Consider the following 25,473-nt stretch of genomic DNA (forward strand, 5'->3'; position numbering starts at 1 on the left):
AAATCTCTACGAAGTATCAGGAGATTGTGAAAAGCCAGGATGACTATTTAACTCTTTCGGAAGGGATATGAGACAAACTAAGAACCAGGCTATGAGGAGGGAGTGAAGAAACTATGCCAATCCGCTTGGGCCATCGGAGATCGAACCCTGGCCGATAAAGAACCAGAAAATGAGTCCTATGTGGAAAATAGCCATCGTGCCTACACTACACGAGACCTGAAGAATCCCAGAACATCCCAGTGAAATGTATGAAATCCTAAGGTCATTTAACCACCTGATCTCAACAAAGTCACTTCCTACAAATCCTACAGAAAAGGGAATCACTTTAAAAGCAATCCTAGGCTCCCTAGCGGGCGCCAGGACACCGCCCCTCAAGCCTTCTCACATCCTACGATAAGGATTTCAGCCAAGCTTGCCCCTGCAGGACTCTGGAAACTCTAACAAGGCAACGACCCTTCGGACCCCTTCGGGCAGGGCATTACAGTGTTTTATGGAGGAGTTTGAACCAAATTGTCTTTATGATTCAGGATCTGATGTGAGGATCGAATGGTAATTATGTCTTGGTTGTTGTGTTATTGTTTAGCTTATGTTTTAATCGTGTTTTGTTTATTTTGATTGTGTGTGTCTGTCTGTCTCTGTCTGTCTCTCTCTCTCTCTCTGTTTCTGTATCTGTCTCTCTCTCCCTAAATTAAGCTCATGTGGGGGGTCAACATACTCTCTCACGACAGGAAGATTTGTTCAACATATCTTGAACAACATAACACTGTATATTCCTGTAAACACTCAACATACAACCCATTATACAGGCAATACATTCCTTCACGACTGCCATACACACACACACAGGTTAATGATCTGTTCTCCAACAGGCAGATCAATTAGCAATTGAGCACTCAACTACAGAATGAAATTGAAGGACTTTTACAGACTCAAGTTATAATTACATGTATTACAAAACTGGCGCAATATGTAACACATCTTGGGTACAGGTACATAGCCACATGTTCCACGGTTCACATATGTAACGTAAATCATAATGTCGACTATTACCATACTGTAAACATATTTGTAAACAGCTGTCGCCATATTGTAAAATATTTTACAACCAATCAAACTATATTGTCAAAGTTTACAAACAACTTCCGCCATATTGGCAATATTGTATATTATTATTATAATTATTATTATTATAATTATTATTATTATAATTATTATTATTATAATTATTATTATTTTTATTATACAAATTCGCTTAAATGGGTTATCTTGAGGTTATCTTGAGATGATTTCGGGGCTTTAGTGTCCCCGCGGCCCGGTCCTAGACCAGGCCTCCACCCCCAGGAAGCAGCCCGTGACAGCTGACTAACTCCCAGGTACCTATTTACTGCTAGGTAACAGGGGCATTCAGGGCGAAAGAAACTTTGCCCATTTGTTTTTGTTTCTGCCTCGTGCGGGAATCGAACCCGCGCCACAGAATTACGAGTCCTGCGCGCTATCCACCAGGCTACGAGGGTAATGTGCATTTTCCAGCTAATTCCACAATATTGGTCTATTTTTTCATCTGTTTTAGTAATATTTCTCTGTCACATTGGCGTCAATGACACGCTAATCCTTTCAGTGACACGCTAATCCTTTCAGTGACACGCTAATCCTTTCAGTGACACGCTAATCCTTTCAGTGACACGCTAATCCTTTCAGTGACATGCCAATCCTTTCAGTGACATGCTAATCCTTTCAGTGACACGCTAATCCTTTCAGTGATACGCTAATCCTTTCAGTGACACGCTAATCCTTTCAATGACACGCTAATCCTTTCAATAACATGCTATTCCTTTCAATGAGACGCTCATCCTTTCAATGACACGCTAATCCTTTCAATGACACGCTAATCCTGTCAGTGACACGCTAATCCTTTCAGTGACACGCTAATCCTTTCAATGACATGCTAATCCTTTCAGTGACATGCTAATCCTTTCAGTGCCACGCTAATCCTTTCAATGACATGCTAATCCTTTCAATGACATGCTAATCCTTTCAATGACATGCTAATCCTTTCAATGAAACGCTAATCATTTCAATGACACGCTAATCCTTTCAGTGACACACTAATCCTTTCAGTGCCACGCTAATCTTTTCAGTGCCACGCTAATCCTTTCAGTGACACGCTAATCCTTTCAGTGACACGCTAATCCTTTCATTGACACGCTAATCCTTTCATTGATACGCTAATCCTGTCAGTGACACGCTAATCCTTTCAGTGACACGCTAATCCTTTCAGTGACACGCTAATCCTTTCAGTGACACGCTAATCCTTTCAATGACACGCTAATCCTTTCAGTGACATGCTATTCCTTTCAATGACACGCTCATCCTTTCAATGACACGCTAATCCTTTCAGTGACACGCTAATCCTTTCAATGACACGCCCATCCTTTCAATGACACGCTCATCCTTTCAATGACATGCTATTCCTTTCAATGACACGCTCATCCTTTCAATGACACGCTAATCCTTTCAGTGACTCGCTAATCCTTTCAGGGACACGCTAATCCTATCAGCGACGTGCTAATCCGGTCAATGAAACGCCAATCCCGCTTGTTATTGTTGTTTTAGATTCAGGTACTTGGAAGTAAAACTTCCAAGTAGCACGGGCTATGGTGAGCCCGTAGTGGACTTACCCGGCACAGGAGCAGGGCTGAGTGAGGTCCTAAGTAATGTCTGACACCCGTGTGTCCTCCTACAGGAGTGGGCGGGAGCTGGCGCCCCTGGGGAGCTCGCCAGGGGCCAAGATGGGCGCGTCACACCACTTCGACTGGGACATCAACGATTCCAACATACCCAAGGTGAGGTGTTTTGGCTGCTGGGGGTAGTGGTGGTAGTTGGTGGAGGTAGTGGTGGTGGTTGTTGGTGGTTAGAGTAGTGGTGGTGATAGCTTCCCTTATGCTCCACTTGTCATTGGTAGTGTAAAGTGCCATAATAGTTGTTGAAGGGGAAGGCTTAACTAGAATAATTACTAGCAAGCGTCTTCACTTGTCCTGTAAATGTTACTATAAAATAATGTTGATAACGCATGAGAATAACGAAGCATCTTTATCCTCGTCTCTCCCCCTTCGTCCCTGGCCCCCTTGCCTTGGTCCCTGGCCTCCTGCCCTGGTCCCTGGCCTCCTGCCCTGGTCCCTGGCGGTCGCAGGTGACGAAGTACGACCTGTTCTCCGACTGGGCGGACGGACACTGCCGGTTCGTGTACCCGGCGGAGCTGGAGGAGGCCAAGCGACACTCGTCCGGCTGGGCCATGAGGAACACCAACAACCACAACGTTAATATTCTCAAGAAGTCGTGTCTGGGGGTCGTCGTCTGCAGCCTCCGCTGCTCTCTGGAGGCTGGCCTCAAGGTGAGATGGATGCCTGGTTGGATGAATGATGGTTGAATGGGTGGTTGGATGGATCTTGAGTGTGTGTCGGTAATCCAGTAAAAGAATGCTATACCCTGTTCATCATATCCACCACTGGGCAGCCATCTTGTGGCGAGGTGTAGTGCTTTATGTCTTCCATTTACACCACAGATATCCATGCCTCTCCCACCTGTCTCCATTCTTGCTGTTTCCCTCTTGTCTGTCAGCCAGCCATGTACATCTGTCCCACCTGTCAGTCCGCTTACCGTCTGTGTCTGGCAGGTTCACCTTCGCCCGGCGATCTGTGACAAGGCCCGCAAGAAACAGCAAGGAAAACCTTGCCCCAACAAGTCATGTTCTGGCAAGCTGGAAGTCCTTCCCTGCCGGGGCCACTGTGGTTACCCCGTCACCCACTTCTGGAGGCATACGGACCACGCCATATTCTTCCAGGTGGGTGTTGAGAGGTCGTTTATAGGCCATATTCTTCCAGGTGGGTGTTGAGAGGTCGTTTAGAGGCCATATTCTTCCAGGTGGGTGTTGAGAGGTCGTTTAGAGGCCATATTCTTCCAGGTGGGTGTTGAGAGGTCGTTTAGAGGCCATATTCTTCCAGGTGGGTGTTGAGAGGTCGTTTAGAGGCCATATTCTTCCAGGTGGGTGTTGAGAGGTCGTTTAGAGGCCATATTCTTCCAGGTGGGTGTTGAGAGGTCGTTTAGAGGCCATATTCTTCCAGGAAGGTCGTTTGCTGGGCTGAGAGGACGTCGGAGCCAGGACAGAGAGGTAAGTTTGGGATCTCAGGAGTGAATGATCGGGTCATTTGCTTATTGGCTGTTGAGGATTGTTTGGGTCGGTTAGTGGTCAGTGACAGCGGACAGGCCACCTAGAGGTAAGTCCATGTTGGCCTCACAGGTGTTTCACACGTGTTTCGTGGACCACCTGCCAGTATAAGGGGACCACCTGCCAGTATAAGGGGACCACCTGCCAGTATAAGGGGACCACCTGCCAGTATAAGGGGACCACCTGCCAGTATAAGGGGACCACCTGCCAGTATAAGTGGACCACCTGCCAGTATAAGGGGACCACCTGCCAGTATAAGGGGACCACCTGCCAGTATAAGCTGGAGGTATCACCCCAAAACAGGAAGCCACAGGTACGTTGGGTCAACATATAAGTCTTGCAAGACGCCTCACAGGTATTGTCTGGTTTCCCCTGGCTTGCACTAAAAAGGTGTGGTCTAAGATTAAATATACAGTAGTCAGTTTCGCTTCATTGCAGGTGTTAAATGTTTGTCTTTTGATTCACCAATGTCCTCCGGGCGTCATTTTTCAAAAAGGGCTTTGAATTTTCAGACATTTGTCATTAAATGTGCTCCACTGCTGAAACTTTCAGACTCTAAAGTTTAAACTATTAAATTGATTTTTACAGAGGACAAAAATTTGTCAGAAATCACGTTATATTTTCAGCCTTTCGATTTTGATTGCAATATTCACCCTGTCTTTAATCGAATTATTCTGATATCTGGTCTGCGAGTTAGCGAGCGGTCTTAATTCACGCTACAAATTATAATTAGAATCAAAACGACTCTTGAAATCCGCCCTCTCCTCCTCCCAATATTTCTACGACTAAAATCTCCCAGTGAATTCTAACATATAATTCTCAAAACCGAAGCCACACATACGCCATGAGAGTGACGACGTTTCGAACCGCAATGGACTCGTTATAAGAGCCGAGGACAGACCGAAACATCGTCACTTTCACTCCATGTGTAGGGACGGTTTTCTGGCAAGTTAATGTCAAATATTCCCTGAAAGCTATTATTTCTCTTCCAGGCTAAGGGCGTCCACGACCACCCTCAGCCAGAAGCAAAGAGCACCGCTGAGGCCAGAAGAAGCCTCACAGGACGTGGACTCTCTCTCCACCACCACCACCATCACCACCACCGGTCCTCAAGGCCTACGCAAGCAAGGGCACCCGACGCTAAGGTGAGTCTCCCCTTCGTCGCGGGCCGTGTGTTCCTGCACCGACCCGTTTTCTGTTGCTCTATTTTTTTAATTCATGTGGGTTATGAATAATAATTTGGAGGGTATTTGAGTTTTTAATGTTTTTGATTTGGTGTATGACTCTGTCTATGTTTATATATATATATATTTTTTTTTTTACCTCCGACTCGTTTTTATATTTATATTGATTTTTCGTATAATATTGCAACGTAGGAGCTTGTTGCTCTCACACAAACTGACTTAGTGAAGTTGCAAGCAAGAGCTGTTATCCTACATCTGAATATCTGAAGCCTGTCTCAAGAGACTCATTTATCTCATTAGCTTAGCATATATTCATTAGGAATAAAACTAGCTTGACTTATTAAATTTGCGAGAACGGGTTGTGGTTCTTGGATGAGCCTGTAGCCAACTGTGTCAGAGCCTTCATGTGATCAGTTGACCTGATCTCCCGTGTGTCAACCTGTTGAGCCAACAAGTTCCAGATGCGAGTCAGCCTCGGAGTGAATGATCGCTGATGGAGTGATGATCTTGAGAATGGCACTTCCAGCATGAGACTATTGGAGGTTGAGAGCCTAATGCTACGGGTGCCAACTACTGGCTGTCCACGGAGTTAGGCCAGATGCGGATATTTGAAAATTGTGGCCTTGTACTTAACAATAAGCCCAACTCTCACTCTCTCCCCCTTCCCCCAATTACTTCCCAACTCGGCCCTCTCACCCTTAGTGTTCCCACATAAACAGAATCATCCCCACACACACACACAAAAACTACAAGTGTGAGGTTATTGTAACCATCAGCAAGAGAGTTCTGCCCTCAAGTGCTCTTAGGAATCATTGACTCTTTTTAGAGAGTGGTGGCAGGGGGGGAATCGTCGTAGTTGTGGTAGTTAATGGCGTCAGGGGTGGTTGTTGTGGTAGCAGTCATTGTAGGCTAGTAGTAGTGTAGAACTAATAGCAAGGGTCTTAATATTATTAGTAATAGCAGTAGTAACATGAGAGCCAGTAGCAACAACGGTGAAAGCAGAAGCAGTAGCACCAACAGTAGCAGATAGACTGTAGTTCCAGTAACAAAGTACTCAATCTCACCCTCTCTACCTCCCCTCACTCCAATGGCCCCCACCCACCGTGTCTCCCATGGCGGCCCACCGTACCCACCCTAGGACCCATTACCCACATCGAGCCATACCCACGGCACTCCAGCGGCCCTCAAACATACCCACCATCAGGGGTCCAAGCCAAATGAACCTCTCCATCTCTGGACCTCTTGCAGCGGCGGTGGACCTGCAGGCATTACTCCTAGTGTTGTTGATGCTAGTTGTACTGCTGCTAGTAGATATATATATATATATATATATATATATATATATATATATATATATATATATATATATATATATATATATATTTACATATCTGATTTTATACAAAAAATGAACATTGAGAGGACACAAGAAAAAGTTCGCTTCCTAGAGGCTGTAGATTTCCTCGAACTACTCCGACGCCGGGCATTCCCCCTCTGGATCGCGACACTGAGGCGCTGAAAGAAAACTAGCCGCTCTAGGGTCTCTTGAAGTGTCAATGAGCTTGGAACCAAGATCCTTAAGAAACCTTCTTGCACTCTCTCCCCCATGGGCCTAGGGTATCAGACCCTACTGGAACGAAGTTGTTCCTTCAAGTTATATATATATATATATATATATATATATATATATATATATATATATATATATATATATATATATATATATATATATATGCGAACAAGCCTGAATGGTCCCCAGGACATATGCAACTGAAAACTCACACCCCAGAAGTGACTCGAACCCATACTCCCAGAAGCAACGCATCTGGTATGTACAAGACGCCTTAATCCACTTGACCATCACGACCGGACATAATGAGGTGATAGCCGAGGCTATTTGAACCACCCCACCGCCGGCACTCGGATAGTTCGAGTCACTTCTGGGGTGTGAGTTTTCAGTTGGATATATATATATATATTTATTAACTAGAAGGGGTACCACCTCTGGTGTAAGTGTAGGGACCTAGAGCCTCGGAGAAGAAAATGAAGAGTACTCAGAGAAGACCTTGTGGATCCTCACTGAACACTTTGATATTTTCTTCTCCTACCACCCCCTATATATATATATATATATATATATATATATATATATATATATATATATATATATATATATATATATATATATATATATATATATATATATATGTCGTACCTAGTAGCCAGAACGCACTTCTCAGCCTACTATGCAAGGCCTAATTTGCCTAATAAGCCAAGTTCTCCTGAATTAATATATTTTCTTTAATTTTTTTCTTATGAAATGATAAAGCTACCCATTTCATTATGTATGAGGTCAATTTATTTTTATTTGAGTTAAAATTAACGTAGATATATGACCGAACCTAACCAACCCTACCTAACCTACCATTATAGGTTAGGTTAGGTTAGGTTGCCGAAAAAGTTAGGTTAGGTTAGGTTAGGTAGGTTAGGTAGTCGAAAAACAATTAATTCTTGAAAACTGGGCTTATTAGGCAAATCGTGTCTTGCATAGTAGGCTCAGAAGTGCGTTCTGGCTACTAGGTACGACATATATATATATATATATATATATATATATATATATATGTCGTACCTAGTAGCCAGAACGCACTTCTCAGCCTACAATGCAAGGCCCGATTTGCCTAATAAGGCAAGTTTTCATGAATTAATGATTTTTCGACCACCTAACCTACCTAACCTAACCTAACCTAACTTTTTCGGCTACCTAACCTAACCTAACCTATAGAGATATGTTAGGTTAGGTTAGGTAGGGTTGGTTAGGTTCGGTCATATATCTACGTTAATTTTAACGCCAATAATTTTTTTTTACCTCATACGTAATGAAATGGGTAGCTTTATCATTTCATAAGAAAAAAATTAGAGAAAATATATTAATTCAGGAAAACTTGCCTTATTAGGCAAATCGGGCCTTGCATTGTAGGCTGAGAAGTGCGTTCTGGCTACTAGGTACGACATATATATATATGTCGTACCTAGTAGCCAGAACGCACTTCTCAGCCTACTATGCAAGGCCCGTTTTGCCTATTAAGCCAAGTTTTCAATTATTAATTGTTTTTCGACTACCTAACCTAACTTTTTCTGCTACCTAACCTAACCTAACCTATAAAGATAGGTTAGGTTAGGTTAGGTAGGGTTGGTTAGGTTTGGTCATATATCTACGTTAATTTTAACTCCAATAAAAAAAATTGACCTCATATATAATGAAATGGGTAGTTTTATCATTTCATAAGAAAAAAATTAGAGAAAATATATTAATTCAGGAAAACTTGGCTTATTAGGCAAATCAGGCCTTGCATAGTAGGCTGAGAAGTGCGTTCTGGCTACTAGGTACGACATATATATATATATATATGACGGGCACTGCTGGATACAATGAGAAACTGGTACATGTTTGTGTGTGCAAAATTAATGTTTGTTGTTTTAGATTCAGATAGTCGGAAGAAAAAGTTCCAAGTAGCACGAGCTGTGGTGAGCCCGTAGTGTACTTACCTGACACAGGAGCGGACCAAGTAGTACCGGCAATAGGTAGCCCGTAGTGTACTTACCTGGCACAGGAGCGGACCAAGTAGTACCGGCAATAGGTAGCCCGTAGTGTACTTACCTGGCACAGGAGCGGACCAAGTAGTACCGGCAATAGGTAGCCCGTAGTGTACTTACCTGGCACAGGAGCGGACCAAATACTACCGACAATGGGTAGCCCGTAGTAAATTTATTTGGCACAGGAGAAATATTTAGCAAATTTAACGTACAAAAAACATACATAGGCTAGTTACTGAGGACTTGCGAGCAAATAACAAAATTTTATGCTAGTATTCTCCAGTTGATTTGAGAAATTAATGTTTGATTAGCGATAACATAATTGTTTAAAATTATTTATCAGTACAATTCATAAGAAGTAAATTATTCTCCAAAATCTATACTAAGGATTGAAAATGAAGTTCATGAATGTGACAGCCGACCCACCTATGGCAGGAAGAGCTACGCCACCGGTTGTGAGAGGGCAGACAAACGGTGCTGGACCAGACGTACCAGAGAGAGGGGTTCATCAGAACCGGTTGAGACTACTCCTTCATGGTTTAATACTATTTCCAACACCTCTACCACATCTACCACCACCCCCACTACCACCACTATGACCACTATCACCAACTCCACCACCCTGGGAACTCTCTCGACAGTGGGTATTCAATACCCAAAATGACAATATGTTAAGTGCACTGGCTTGGTCCCCTGAAGGTTGGTCCATGGGAACACTGGTGGGTATGGCGGGGGTGCCCCTACCCCCCCCCCATGGGCACCTGTGGGTATGGCGGGGGGGGGAGCCCCCACCTCCCATGGGAATGGTGTTCCAGCTCCCCTGAATTTGAGGGGGAGGGGTTTCCCCAGCTCCCCTGGGGTATTATAAGTGGTACTCCTGCCCCAAGGGCATGGAAGAGGTGCCCTGGCCCCTGAGGGCATGCAGGGTACAGGTTGGTTGAGACCGAGCAAAGCTCAATACGACTGTCACAAGGTGATTAACCGTCCCCGTGGCGTAGTGGTAAGACACTCGCCTGGCGTTTCGCGAGCGTTTGGGCCTGGGTTCGTATCCAGGCCGGGGAGGATTGACTGGGCGCCAATCCTTAACTGTAGCCTCTGTTTATCAACAGTAAAATGGGTACTTGGTTGTTAAACGATTTGGCGGGTCGTATTACAGGGAACATGGATTAAGGACTTGCCCGAAACGCTACACGTAAAAGAATGTAAGAACTCTTGTATATGTAAATAAAAAACAAATAAAAGGTGTGTGAAAAAGCTCCTTCCCTCCCTCTCTCCCTATCTCTCTCTCCCCCTCCCACCCTCCCTCTCTCCCTATCTCTCTCTCCCCCTCCCACCCTCCCTCTCTTCCTATCTCTCTCTCCCCCTCCCTCTCTCCCTATCTCTCTCTCCCCCCACCCACCCTCCCTCTCTCCCTATCTCTCTCTCCCCCTCCCACCCTCCCTCTCTCCCTATCTCTCTCTCCCCCTCCCTCCCTAAGAGGCTAATTCCCGCCCCTCCAAACAGCGAAGTGTGTTTTAGTCTCTATACAAAGCTTGACAAACAGGCAACATCCACTCCCCGCGGTGGAGGTAGTCTGTTTAGTGGTAGTGGGGGGGAGGGGGGACTCTCCAGTACGCTGGACCGTCACTACACCGGCTGTCTGAACGCTGGAAGGCGGGGCTCAGGAGCTAAGACTTCACTAAGCACAGTGAGGAGACGTCTTCAAGCGAGTCTTACAAAGGTGACTTACAAGTACTTACAAGCTTTAGCTGGACTTACAGGCACCTTCACAGCTGGCAGCTTTAGCTGGACTTACAGGCACCTTCACAGCTGGCAGCTTTAGCTGGACTTACAGGCACCTTCACAACTGGCAGCTTTAGCTGGACTTACAGGCACCTTCACAGCTGGCAGCTTTAGCTGGACTTACAGGCACCTTCACAGCTGGCAGCTTTAGCTGGACTTACAGGCACCTTCACAGCTGGCAGCTTTAGCTGGACTTACAGGCACCTTCACAGCTGGCAGCTTTAGCTGGACTTACAGGCACCTTCACAGCTGGCAGCTTTAGCTGGACTTACAGGCACCTTCACAACTGGCAGCTTTAGCTGGACTTACAGGCACCTTCACAGCTGGCAGCTTTAGCTGGACTTACAGGCACCTTCACAGCTGGCAGCTTTAGCTGGACTTACAGGCACCTTCACAACTGGCAGCTTTAGCTGGACTTACAGGCACCTTCACAGCTGGCAGCTTTAGCTGGACTTACAGGCACCTTCACAGCTGGCAGCTTTAGCTGGACTTACAGGCACCTTCACAGCTGGCAGCTTTAGCTGGACTTACAGGCACCTTCACAGCTGGCAGCTTTAGCTGGACTTACAGGCACCTTCACAAGCTACAGCTTTAGCTGGACTTACAGGCACCTTCACAGCTGGCAGCTTTAGCTGGACTTACAGGCACCTTCACAGCTGGCAGCTTTAGCTGGACTTACAGGCACCTTCACAACTGGCAGCTTTAGCTGGACTTACAGGCACCTTCACAGCTGGCAGCTTTAGCTGGACTTACAGGCACCTTCACAGCTGGCAGCTTTAGCTGGACTTACAGGCACCTTCACAGCTGGCAGCTTTAGCTGGACTTACAGGCACCTTCACAGCTGGCAGCTTTAGCTGGACTTACAGGCACCTTCACAGCTGGCAGCTTTAGCTGGACTTACAGGCACCTTCACAAGCTACAGCTTTAGCTGGACGGAGAAAAGGATTTCATTTAAAAGGAATTGAATATAATTACTGACATCCGCTCTCTGGCCCGGCCAGTGAGGGGTGAGGGATAAGAGGTTCTGCCCTCCCCAGCCCACCTCTGCCCTCCCCAGCCCACCCCAGCCCACCTCTGCCCTCCCCAGCCCACCCTAACCCACCCCTGCCCACCCTAACCCACCCGTGCCCTCCCCAGCCTACCCTAACCCACCCCTGCCCTCCCCAGCCCACCCTAACCCACCCAGCCCACCCTAACCCACCTCTCCCCTTTCCAGCCCACCCTAACCCACCCCTGCCCACCCTAACCCACCCCTGCCCTCCCCAGCCCACCCTAACCCACCCCCTGCCCTCCCCAGCCCACCCTAACCCACCCCAGCCCACCCTAACCCACCCCTGCCCTCCCCAGCCCCCGCTAACCCACCCCTGCCCTCCCCAGCCCACGCTAACCCACCCCTGCCCTCCCCAGCCCACGCTAACCCACCCCTGCCCTCCCCAGCCCACCCCTGCCCTCCCCAGCCCACCCTAATCCACCCCTGCCCTCCCCAGCCCACCCCTGCCCTTCCCAGCCCACCCTAACTCACCCCTGCCCTCCCCAGCCCACCCCAGCCCTCCCCAGCCCACCCTAACCCACCCCAGCCCACCCTAACCCACCCCTGCCCTCCCCTGCCCACCCTAACCCACCCCTGCCCTCCCCAGCCCTCCCTAACCCACCACTGCCCTCCCAGCCCACCCCTGCCCTCCCCAGCCCACGCTAACCCACCCCTGCCCTCCCCAGCCCACCCCTGCCCTCCCCAGCCCACCCCTGCCCTCCCCAGCCCACCCCTGCCCTTCCCAGCCCACCTTAAACTCACCCCTGCCCTCCCCAGCCCACCCCAGCCCTCCCCAGCCCACCCTAACCCACCCCAGCCCACCCCTGCCCTCCCCTGCCCACCCTAACCCACCCCTGCCCTCCCCAGCCCTCCCTAACCCACCACTGCCCTCCCCAGCCCAACCCTGCCCTCCCCAGCCCACCCTAACCCACCCCTGCCCACCCTAACCCACCCCTGCCCACCCTAACCCACCCCAACCCACCCTAACCCACCCCTGCCCTCCCCAGCCCACCCTAACCCACCCTTGCCCACCCTAACCCACCCCTGCCCACCATAATCCACCCCTGCCCACCCTAACCTACCCCTGCCCTCCCCAGCCCTCCCTAACCCACCCCTGCCCTCCCCAGCCCACCCCTGCCCTCCCCAGCCCACCCTAACCCACCCCTGCCCTCCCCAGCCCACCCTAACCCACCCCAGCCCACCCTAACCCACCCCTGCCCTCCCCAACCCACCCCTGCCCTCCCCAGTCCACCCTAACCCACCCCTGCTCTCCCCAGCCCTCCCTAACCCACCCCTGCCCTCCCCAGCCCTCCCTAACCCACCTCTGCCCACCCTAACCCACCCCAGCCCACCCTAACCCACCCCTGCCCTCCCCAGCCCACCCCAGCCCACCCTAACCCACCCCTGCCCTCCCCAGCCCATCCTAACCCACCCCTGCCCTCCCCAGCCCACCCCTGCCCACCCTTACCCACCCCTGCCCACCCTTGCCCTCCCCAGCCCTCCCTAACCCACCCCTGCCCACCCTAACCCACCCCTGCCCACCCTAACCCACCCCCTGCCCTTTCCAGCCCACCCTAACCCACCACTGCCCTCCCCAGCCCACCCTAAACCACCACTGCCCTCCCCAGCCCACCCTAACCCACCCCTGCCCTCCCCAGCCCACCCTAACCCACCCCTGCCCACCCTAATCCACCCTTGCCCACCCCAGCCCACCCTAACCCACCCCTGCCCTCCCCAGCCCACCCTAACTCACCCCTGCCCTCCCCAGCCCACCCTAACCCACCCCTACCCTCTTCAGCCCACCCTAACCCACCCCTGCCCTCCCCAGCCCATCCTAACCCACCCCTGCCCTCTTCAGCCCACCCTAACCCACCCCTGCCCTCCCCAGCCCACCCTAACCCACCCCTGCCCTCTTCAGCCCACCCTAACCCACCCCTGCCCTCCCCAGCCCACCCTAACCCACCCCTGCCCTCTTCAGCCCACCCTAACCCACCCCTGCCCTCCCCAGCCCACCATAACCCACCCCTGCCCTCCCCAGCCCACCATAACCCACCCCAGGTTTGAACGTCAAGGCCATTTATTTCATAATTGAGTGAGATAGGTTTTATTTGTATTGGTCAAGTGCGCTCTCCCCCTCCCCCCCCCCCTCTCTCTCTCTCTCTCTCTCTCTCTCTCTCTCTCTCTCTCTCTCTCTCTCTCTCTCTCTCTCTCTCCCCTCTCTCTTTCTCTCCCTCCCTCTCTCTCTCTCTCTCTCTCTCTCTCTCTCTCTCTCTCTCTCTCTCTCTCTCTCTCTCTCTCTCTCTCTCTCTCTCTCTCTCTCTCTCACCCTCCCCCCTCTCTCTCTCTCCCTCTCTCTCTCTCACCCTCCCCTCTCTCTCTCTCTCTCTCTCTCTCTCTCTCTCTCTCTCTCTCTCTCTCTCTCTCTCTCTCTCTCTCTCTCTCTCTCTCTCTCTCTCTCACCCTCTCCCCCTCTCTCTCCCTCCCTCCCTCTCTCTCACCCTCCCCCCTCTCTCTCTCTCTCTCTCTCTCTCTCTCTCTCTCTCTCTCTCTCTCTCTCTCTCTCTCTCTCTCTCTCTCTCTCTCTCTCTCTCTCTCTCTCTCTCTCTCTCACCCTCCCCCCCTCTCTCTCTCTCCCTCCCTCCCTCTCTCTCACCCTCCCCTCTCTCTCTCTCTCTCTCTCTCTCTCTCTCTCTCTCACCCTCCCCCCTCTCTCTCTCTCCCTCCCTCTCTCTCTCTCTCCCTCCCTCCCTCTCTCTCACCCTCCCCCCCTCTCTCTCTCTCTCTCTCTCTCTCTCTCTCTCTCTCTCTCTCTCTCTCTCTCTCTCTCTCTCCTATTTGTGCCTACAAGTCATCTTGCTCTCCCTTATATCTCATTGGCCTTTCCAATGTCCACCTTTGACCTCTGTATATCCTTGAATACTTTGTATGCTGTGATCAAGTCCCCTCTGCTTCATGTTTGTGTGGTTCAAGGGCCCGGGTGGTGGGTCAGCTGAGGGTGGGCCAGCAAGGAGGTGGGCAGAGAGGTGGGTCAACTAGGACGTATAAATTATTATACCATCAGGGATAATCTGAGCGGTCACAAGTGATGACACCACACCAGTCTTTGTCCGCTCTCTTCTGTCCTCCTGCCCTTGCTGTACCCGTTACCTCCTCCTCTCTCGCCGTTACTGACCGTTAGTCACCGTTAATGACCGTTAGTCACCGTTAATGACCGTTAGTCACCGTTAATGACCGTTAGTCACCGTTACTGGCCGTTACTGGCCGTTAGTCACCGTTAGGAACCGTTACTGGCCGTTAGTCACCGTTAATGATCGTTACTGGCCGTTAGTCACCGTTAATGATCGTTACTGGCTGGTAGTCACTGTTACTGGCCGTTATAGTCACCGTTAATGACCGTTACTGGCCGTTATAGTCACTGTTAATGACCGTTACTGGCCGTTATAGTCACCGTTAATGACCGTTAGTCACAGCTTCTCTCTTGGTAATGGTAATATTTCCGTTAATTCGGCTTGGGGGGGGGCCGTTATTGGGCATTAGAAACCATTCATGGCCTTTAGTAAAAGTTTTACATCCGATAACAACAGATTTGTATATACCGTTAAGAGTTTTAATGTGTGGTGTATCCCGTTACTTTCAGCTTGTTTACAGCCATTTACCGTTAATCATCGTTAGTGACCGTTAAGGCTCCCCGTTAATAGCCGGTAGTGAACGTTACTATAATTTTAAACGGCTGTAACATACCGTCAGATCCGCTATTGAGCTTCTGGCCGTTATAGCCGGCTCGAGTCCGTTAATTTCCGTTATTAATCACTTGTTAACGGGTTAAGGACGGGAGAGCGGGAATCCCTTTTATTCTATACTTATCACTTGCTTAATCTTCCTTAATGTCATGCAATTAAGTATACTTTGCTTATCGAGGTAACAGAAATAATTGTATTATAATTTTGTTATCAATTGGTTTAAATTTTGGTATTTTATTTAGTTCAATGTAAATGGGTGTAAAGGCAATATTTATGTAAATTCTCGTTCAGTTTGATTTATTTTTTGATGTTCATTTCGACTAAGAAATCTTGTTCATTATTATTTTTATTTTCAATTCTCATCCGTGAGAAAGAAAGAGGAACAGTCTTTTATTGACGATAGAATGTAGTCATTGGTCGCGTACGTCAGACACCCGAATGACTAACTATTTTATTCGGCGTGATAAAAAAAAGTTTTCTTAAAACAAATCCACTAGTCAGCAGAGAGCTGGGAGAGCCACAGCTAGTCAGCAGAGAGAGCTGGGTGAGTCACAGCTAGTCAGCAGAGAGAGCTGGGTGAGTCACAGCTAGTCAGCAGAGCGAGCAGAGAGCCACAGTTAGTCAGCAGAGAGAGCTGGGTGAGCCACAGCTAGTCAGCAGAGAGAGCTGGGTGAGCCACAGCTAGTCAGCAGAGAGAGCTGGGTGAGCCACAGCTAGTCAGCAGAGAGAGCTGGGTGAGTCACAGCTAGTCAGCAGAGAGAGCTGGGAGAGCCACAGCTAGTCAGCAGAGAGAGCTGGGTGAGCCACAGCTAGTCAGCAGAGCGAGCAGAGAGCCACAGCTGGATAATTTGACTTATGAAGGAACTGCTGTCACAAAGAGACGGCTTACTGACAGTCATTTTGAGTGCTATTGAAGTCAGATCTGTGTTGGGAGACTTTGGTCCGGGACGGTCCTGGACCAAGTGGGCTGAGGATCTGATTTTGTAATTTTTTTTATAAATTCGTTGAATGATTAGTTTACGTTAGTCCAATTGTATACAAGAATACATTTTTATTCACTTGTATTAGAATACAATTGTATTCTCATCGTCACTGATATTATTGTTGTTAAGACTCTCTCTTGGGTAATTTACTGTAAACTTGTGTAAACTAATTCAACTACAAATGTACTAAACTGACATGAATAAAACAAAATTTATTATTGTGCCCTGAAACACATGATAATGGTTTAAGGCAGCGTCTGGGATGCTTTCGGACGTAGGTTCGAATCCTCGTCACGGCCTTTGTGGATTTCTTTACATAATAATGATCCAGGACGGACCGAAACGTCGTCGTCCCTTCACCTTTTAGTGTGTGGTCTGGTCAACATACTTCAGCCACGTTATTGTGACTCATCGTCTGTATATGATTAAAAAAAATCGAATTTGATTATATATTAGATAGGCCTAGATAAGGTGAGGTAAGCGTCGGTTAGGTTAACCTGTTTGTTTTGGTTAGGTTAGACTTAGGTTAGGTTAGGTTAGACTTGAGTAAGGTTAGGTTAGACTTGGGTAAGGTTAGGTTAGACTTAGGTAAGGTTAGGTTAGACTTGGGTAAAGTTAGGTTAGACTTGGGTAAGGTTAGGTTAGACTTAGGTAAGGTTAGGTTAGACTTAGGTAAGGTTAGGTTAGACTTGGGTAAGGTTAGGTTACACTTGGGTAAAGTTAGGTTACACTTGGGTAAGGTTAGGTTAGACTTAGGTAAGGTTAGGTTAGACTTGGGTAAGGTTAGGTTAGACTTAGGTAAGGTTAGGTTAGACTTGGGTAAGGTTAGGTTAGACTTGGGTAAAGTTAGGTTACACTTGGGTAAGGTTAGGTTAGACTTAGGTAAGGTTAGGTTAGACTTGGGTAAGGTTAGGTTAGACTTAGGTAAGGTTAGGTTAGACTTGGGTAAGGTTAGGTTAGACTTAAGTAAGGTTAGGTTAGACTTGGGCAAGGTTAGGTTAGACAAGATTACCTAGAGACATCTAGGTAAGGAAGACCAGAGTGTCTTCACTCTGGAAGAGAATATAACATAATCTCGAGTCACAGCTTCGAACACCCCGATAAGTGAACACAATACGAACTGTAACATGCTCTAACAGACATTTTGATTACATAACAATTATCATTAACACGAGATCCCTCTTCTTGGCGGGATGGAACCCTCAATGTCATTTTTCCATCATGTTCAAGTACGATTATTGAGACAATAAAATACATCTCAAAGGAATGGAGTAGTTTAGGCTAGTTCTACCCTCTAGTTTTCATCTTTTTTGCGTGTGGCTTCATTTGATTTCATTAATTGTTGTGTGCTTGAAGTAAGATGGACTATTCGTACCAGAATCATTTATATGTCATTGGAGATTCGAACTCATTGCTGAAAAACATAATATAGAATAGGGGCAGTATGGACAGTGTGGTCAAAAAGCAAAAATAATGTATTTTTACGGGAACATCGTAAACCCCCATCAAGTCATATGGCCGCCACCCGCTGGCAGCTAATTACCAAGTTGCTGACGCTTGTTACGCCCTCAGTGGGCGGCCTGACTCTTCCACGTGCGTCACGCCCGCACGCCCTCCCCCCCTCCATACATGCCGCCCATAAGGCTATAATGTGAGTGATCTACAACTTCATGGCAACTCATCTTTGTAGTATTTGGCAACTTTCAATGTTTACAAACACAGATCACTAGTAACTAATATTTTTAGTTACTATGATAATTACTACTAAATGAACAGCATTAACAGAAACAAATTCCAGCATATTTTGTTTACTATAAATATTATTAACGATTCTAGTTTTTCCTTTATTTGGTTTTTATTATTAGTACAAAAATAAATGCCAGCTATACCATCAAGGGCGGTTAGTGACCAGGAGGTTGTGTTACAGCTATACCATCAAGGGCGGTTAGTGACCAGGAGGTTGTGTTACAGCTATACCATCAAGGGCGGTTAGTGACCAGGAGGTTGTGTTACACGTTAACGTTAGTTTGGGACAGTATTCTTAATGTGGGTTTAAAAGTATTCTTAGTGTGCAGCTGGTACACGCGCTGGACGATGAGTCACAATAACGTGGATGAAGACTTTTTTTTTTTATAGATATATACAAGAGTTGTTACATGGTTGTACAGCCACTAGTACGCGTAGCGTCTCGGGCAAGTCCTTAATCCTATGGTCCCTGGAATACGATCCCCTGCCGCGAAGAATCGTTGTTACAACCAAGTACACATTTTACTGTTGAGTAAAACAGAGGCTACAGTTAAGGATTTGCGCCCAGTAAATCCTCCCCGGCCAGGATACGAACCCATGACATAGCGCTCGCGGAACGCCAGGCGAGTGTCTTACCACTGCACCACGGAGACTGGAATGTTGACCAAACTTCAACACCAGATGAGCAGACGACGACGTTTCGGTCCGTCGTGGACCATTATCAAGTCGATTGGAACAAAAGTTCCAAGTAGCACAGCCTATGGTGAGCCCGAAGTGGACTTGAGTTCAGTGTTGTAGTTTTAGATTCAGCTACTTATAACAGTTAGAAGAATTACGGCGCTACAGAGTCCGTAGTGGAACAGTATTCCAAGTGTTTTTGTTTTACATTCAACAATACGGAACAAAAGCTACACGTAGCACAGACTATGGTGAGCCCTTAGAATGTAAACGCGTTGTTTAAGATTCGCTACCTGGAACAAAAAGTTCCAAGTAGCACGGGCTATGGTGATCGCGCAGTGTGTCGGCGCGCGCTTATCATGTTCTGAGCTGCTGACGAGCAGGTAACTGTCTGTTAATGCTAATTTATGCTAATTGTTGACAGCTAATTTGCATTTTAAGTAGCGGTAATGGCTACAGCTACTGGACGGTAGTTGTATATTTTGAGTAAAGTTTTATTGGTGTTAGTTGTCTATGGGGATTACGGCAATAGTTCATTGTGTCTTCCCGGAAGGATAAATTTTAATAAACTCCTAAAAACATTTAAAGGTTTTCACACCTCTTAAAGAAGGCTCACTTATCTGTAAATTTAGTTCTGAAGAAAAGCCTCCACCTTAAATGTGCACTGTAGTGTGATTAAGTAATTACCATCATCTTACCCTAACTACATAACAGCCCAACTACCCCAGAGACGTGATTGCCAGTTTGTCGTTACCTTAATTGGCGGTTTAACGACCAAACTAGCAATTTGAGGTCTGCTTAAATGGGCATAAAAAAGAAAACAAAATCTGGAATATTTAAACGTTGACGGATTTGAAGAATCTGGGACGAGCTTTTGTGTAATTATTTATGGTTTATTGTGTTATATTTATGTTGGGTATGTAGTCATTACTTTAATATAAATTTATTATAATATTCGTATAGGGCGTTATATTTTCTGTATAGTTCTAACATTTTCCTCTTTTTTTTTTGCATAGTAACAGTTTGATCACATATACTCGCTAGCACGCAGGACTCGTAATTCTGTGGCGCGGGTTCGATTCCCGCACCAGGCAGAAACAAATGGGCAAAGTTTCTGTCATCCTGAATGTCTCTGTTACCTAGCAGTAAATAGGTACCTGGGAGTTAGTCAGCTGTCGCGGGCTGCTTCCTGGGGGGAGGTGTGTGTGGGGTGTGGGAAAAAAAGTAGTTAGGAAACAGTTGATTGACAGTTGAGAGGCGGAACCAAAGAGCCAGAGCTCAACCCCCGCAAGTACAACTAGGTAAGTATACACACACACACACACACACACACACACACACACTCACATTCACACACACACACACACACACACACACACACACACACACACACACACACACACACACACACACACACACACACACTCACATTCACACACACACACACACACACACACACACACACACACACACACACACACACACACACACACACACACATAAAAAAGAAAACAAAATCTGGAATATTTAAACGTTGACGGATTTGAAGAATCTGGGACGAGCTTTTGTGTAATTATTTATGGTTTATTGTGTTATATTTATGTTGGGTATGTAGTCATTACTTTAATATAAATTTATTATAATATTCGTATAGGGCGTTATATTTTCTGTATAGTTCTAACATTTTCCTCTTTTTTTTTGCATAGTAACAGTTTGATCACATATACTCGCTAGCAGTATATGTGAAGGAATTACAAATAAAGCAAATGAGCTTGGAGAACTGGTACTAGAGGAAAACCCAGACATAATAGCCCTCACAGAAACAAAGATCACGAAAACAATAACAAATGCAGTGTTTCCACAGGACTATTATGTTATGCGGAAAGAGAGGGAAGGAAGAGGTGGGGGTGGTGTAGCTCTGCTGGTAAGAAAAGGCTGGGATTTTGAGGAGATGGATATTCAGGGCTGTGAAGGTTTCAGTGACTACATAGCAGGTACTGTAACAAATGGAGGGAAAAAAATTATAGTCGCAGTCATATATAATCCACCACCAAATGACAGAAGACCTAGACAGGAATATGATAGAAACAACATGGCCACCATTAACATAATAGAAAGAGCAGCTTCTGTTGCTAGCAGGAATGGATCTGGACTACTAATTATGGGAGACTTCAACCATGGGAAGATAGATTGGAAGAACAGAGACCCGCATGGAGGACCAGAAACATGGAGAGCTAAGCTGCTGGACGTGGCAACAAGAAACTTTCTAAGCCAGCATACCAAAGAGCCAACAAGAATGAGAGGAGAAGATGAACCAGCAATGCTTGATTTGATATTTACCCTAAATGAATGGGATATAAGGGAAGTTAAGATGGAAGCGCCCTTGGGAATGAGTGACCACAGTGTATTGAACTTTGAGTACCTGGTAGAGCTAGGACTTATCTCCCCCCAAAAAGAACTAGGAATCAAAAGGCTGGCATACCGAAAGGGGAATTATGAACAGATGAGAAGTTTCCTAAGTGAAATACCTTGGGACACAGACCTCAGAGACAAGTCTGTACAGGGTATGATGGACTATGTTACCCAAAAGTGTCAGGAGGCAGTAAACAGGTTCATCCCGGCCCAAAGGGAAAAATCCGAGAAGCAACAGAAGAATCCATGGTATAATAGGGCATGTATGGAAGCGAAGAAACTGAACAAAAAGGCGTGGAGGAACTTCCGGAATAACAGAACACCAGAAAGCAGGGAGAGATACCAGAGAACCAGGAATGAGTACGTCAGGGTGAGAAGAGAAGCAGAGAAAAATTTTGAAAATGATATAGCAAACAAAGCCAAGACCGAACCAAAGCTACTCCACAGTCACATCAGAAGGAAAACAACAGTGAAAGAACAGGTATTGAAACTTAGAACAGGCGAGGACAGGTATACAGAGAATGACAGAGAGGTGTGTGAGGAACTCAACAAGAGGTTCCAGGAGGTCTTCACAATAGAACAGGGTGAGGTCACTGTGCTAGGAGAAAGGGAGGTAAACCAGGCGGCCTTGGAGGAGTTCGAAATTACGAGAGAGGAGGTCAAGAGACACCTGCTGGATCTGGATGTTAGAAAGGCGGTTGGTCCAGATGGGATCTCACCATGGGTACTGAAAGAGTGTGCAGAGGCACTTTGCTTGCCACTCTCCATAGTGTATAGTAAATCACTAGAGACGGGAGACCTACCAGAAATATGGAAGACGGCGAATGTGGTCCCAATATACAAAAAGGGCGACAGACAAGAGGCACTGAACTACAGGCCAGTGTCCTTGACTTGTATACCATGCAAGGTGTTGGAGAAGATCGTGAGAAAAAACCTGGTAACACATCTGGAGAGAAGGGACTTCGTGACAAATCGCCAACATGGATTCAGGGAGGGTAAATCTTGCCTTACAGGCTTGATAGAATTCTACGATCAGGTGACACAGATTAAGCAAGAAAGAGAGGGCTGGGCGGACTGCATTTTCTTGGATTGTCGGAAAGCCTTTGACACAGTACCGCATAAGAGGCTGGTACATAAGCTGGAGAGACAGGCAGGTGTAGCTGGTAAGGTGCTCCAGTGGATAAGGGAGTATCTAAGCAATAGGAAGCAGAGAGTTACGGTGAGGGGTGAGACCTCCGATTGGCGTGAAGTCACCAGTGGAGTCCCACAGGGCTCTGTACTCGGTCCTATCTTGTTTCTGATATATGTAAATGATCTCCCGGAGGGTATCGATTCATTTCTCTCAATGTTTGCGGACGATGCTAAAATTATGAGAAGGATTAAAACAGAAGAGGACTGTTTGAGGCTTCAAGAAGACCTAGACAAGCTGAAGGAATGGTCGAACAAATGGTTGTTAGAGTTTAACCCAACCAAATGTAATGTAATGAAGATAGGTGTAGGGAGCAGGAGGCCAGATACAAGGTATCATCTGGGAGAGGAAATTCTTCAGGAGTCAGAGAAGGAAAAAGACTTGGGGGTTGATATCACGCCAGACCTGTCTCCTGCAGCACATATCAAGCGGATAACATCAGCGGCATATGCCAGGCTGGCCAACATACGAACGGCATTCAGAAACTTGTGTAAAGAATCATTCAGAACTTTGTATACCACATATGTCAGGCCAATCCTGGAGTATGCAGCCCCAGCATGGAGTCCATATCTAGTCAAGGATAAGACTAAACTGGAAAAGGTTCAAAGGTTTGCCACCAGACTAGTACCCGAGCTGAGAGGTATGAGCTACGAGGAGAGACTACGGGAATTAAACCTCACTTCGCTGGAAGACAGAAGAGTTAGGGGGGACATGATCACCACATTCAAGATTCTGAAGGGGATTGATAGGGTAGATAAAGACAGTCTATTTAACACAAGGGGAACACGCACAAGGGGACACAGGTGGAAACTGAGTGCCCAAATGAGCCACAGAGATATTAGAAAGAACTTTTTTAGTGTCAGAGTGGTTGACAAATGGAATGCACTAGGAAGTGATGTGGTGGAGGCTGACTCCATACACAGTTTCAAGTGTAGATATGACAGAGCCCGATAGGCTCATGAATCTGTACACCTGTTGATTGACGGTTGAGAGGCGGGACCAAAGAGCCAGAGCTCAACCCCCGCAAACACAACTAGGTGAGTACAACTAGGTGAGTACACACACATACACACACACACACACACACACACACACACACATTCACACACACACACACACTCACACACACACACACACACACACGTTAAGTCGACAATCTAAGCTTCAATTGGTTGGTCCGACAAGGATTTGTTTGGTTCTTCTTGACTCCTTAAATTCTTGAATAGCCTCGTATATCCCCGTGTGTGTGTCCTGGTAAATCCCAGAATATTGTGGTATATTCCTCTATGCTTTATTGTATCCCAGAGCATACCAGTATACCCAAGAATATTCTGGTATATATCTCTTGTTTTTTTAATGTTGCCAGTTTTCATTTATGTTTATATTCTGGAATATACCGCTATATCCTGGAAAGTACCTGAATATACTGGAATATATCGAAAAATCTAGGCATATCCTGGGACAATCTTGTAAATCAACCTTGGTATATTCAAAATTATCCCATTACACAATGGTCTAGTCTATTACAACAACAACAACACACTCACACACACACACACACACACACTCACACACACACACACACACACACACACACACACACACACACACACACACACACACACACACTCACACACACACACACACCACACACACACACACTCACACACACACACACTCACACACACACACACACACACACACTCACACACACACACACACACACACACACACACACACACACACACACTCACACACACACACACTCACACACACACACACACACACACACACACACACACACACACACACACTCACACACACACACACTCACACACACACACACACTCACACACACACACACACACACACACACACACACACACACACACACACACACACACACACACACTCTCACACACACACACACACACACACACACACACTCACACACACACACACACACACACACACACACACACACACACACACACACACACACACACACTCTCACACACACACACACACACACACACACACACACACACACACACACACACACACACACACACAGCTCTTCGCTCAACTAGCTATTAAACCAGGGTAGAGAAGCGCTCAAAACTCAAGCCTCTTTCATACGCAGTTTGAATAAGACAGGAATTAGCTGTGTTGCTTGTTCATACAGCAGTTTGGGTCTTCGAAGGCTACTTAATATTCTGCATGTCGATTTGGTGTTGCCCTGTAGGCCTATCGACCTCTGGAGGGTTGTTAAGGCTTAGCAATTTAGTCCAGAACATAGTTCAGGACTGAAGCAAGCTCAGTATATATATATATATATATATATATATATATATATATATATATATATATATATATATATATATATATATATATATATATATATATATATATCCTCTTCTCAACATATACTGTGATATTTCTTAATTTATTTCATATTTCATGTAAAACAAAACTTATGATTCCTCTCTTAAAAAAATAGAGTTGAGGAATTTATTCAAGTAAATACCATTTGTTTAAAAAAGCAAAAACAAAAAACATAAAAGTATTTGTTTATTCAGTAAACTTTTGGAGACAGAAATGTGGGATTTTTTCTTGTCAGAGAGAATCTGGAGAGACGAAGTGGAGATTGTCTCAGATTTATTCACGCCAGAAACGCAGTTGGACGGTTTCAGTTCATTCAAAACCTTTCAGGAAAATTCTCCTTTATGTTCTAATTTTTCTTATTAGATTCTTATATTGAAATATGTGTTTTTAATTTTAATTTCGTTTCTAGAGATTATTTTGACAATTTTCTGCGTTTTTTCACAAACGTTATATACATTAGATAGATTTTTTCAGATTTAGTCGTTCAAGTACATTTGAGAAAACGAAATTCTCATACATATA

At 46.3% G+C, this 25,473-nt stretch overlaps 1 protein-coding gene across 1 annotated transcript in view; it reads left to right on the plus strand.

Moving 5' to 3' along the window:
• The window catches only part of LOC123751448 (uncharacterized), a 59,073-nt gene that overhangs the window by 27,393 nt on the left and 6,207 nt on the right, over positions 1–25,473 (plus strand). Inside the window, exons 2-5 of the mRNA XM_069337725.1 lie at positions 2,744–2,843; positions 3,191–3,391; positions 3,674–3,841; positions 5,218–5,370. Of these exons, the coding sequence (XP_069193826.1) occupies positions 2,744–2,843; positions 3,191–3,391; positions 3,674–3,841; positions 5,218–5,370 (622 nt within the window). The remainder of the gene's footprint in view (positions 1–2,743; positions 2,844–3,190; positions 3,392–3,673; positions 3,842–5,217; positions 5,371–25,473) is intronic.

Source organism: Procambarus clarkii, chromosome 5, assembly GCF_040958095.1.
Source record: "Procambarus clarkii isolate CNS0578487 chromosome 5, FALCON_Pclarkii_2.0, whole genome shotgun sequence".
NCBI classification, from domain to species: Eukaryota; Metazoa; Arthropoda; class Malacostraca; order Decapoda; family Cambaridae; genus Procambarus; species Procambarus clarkii.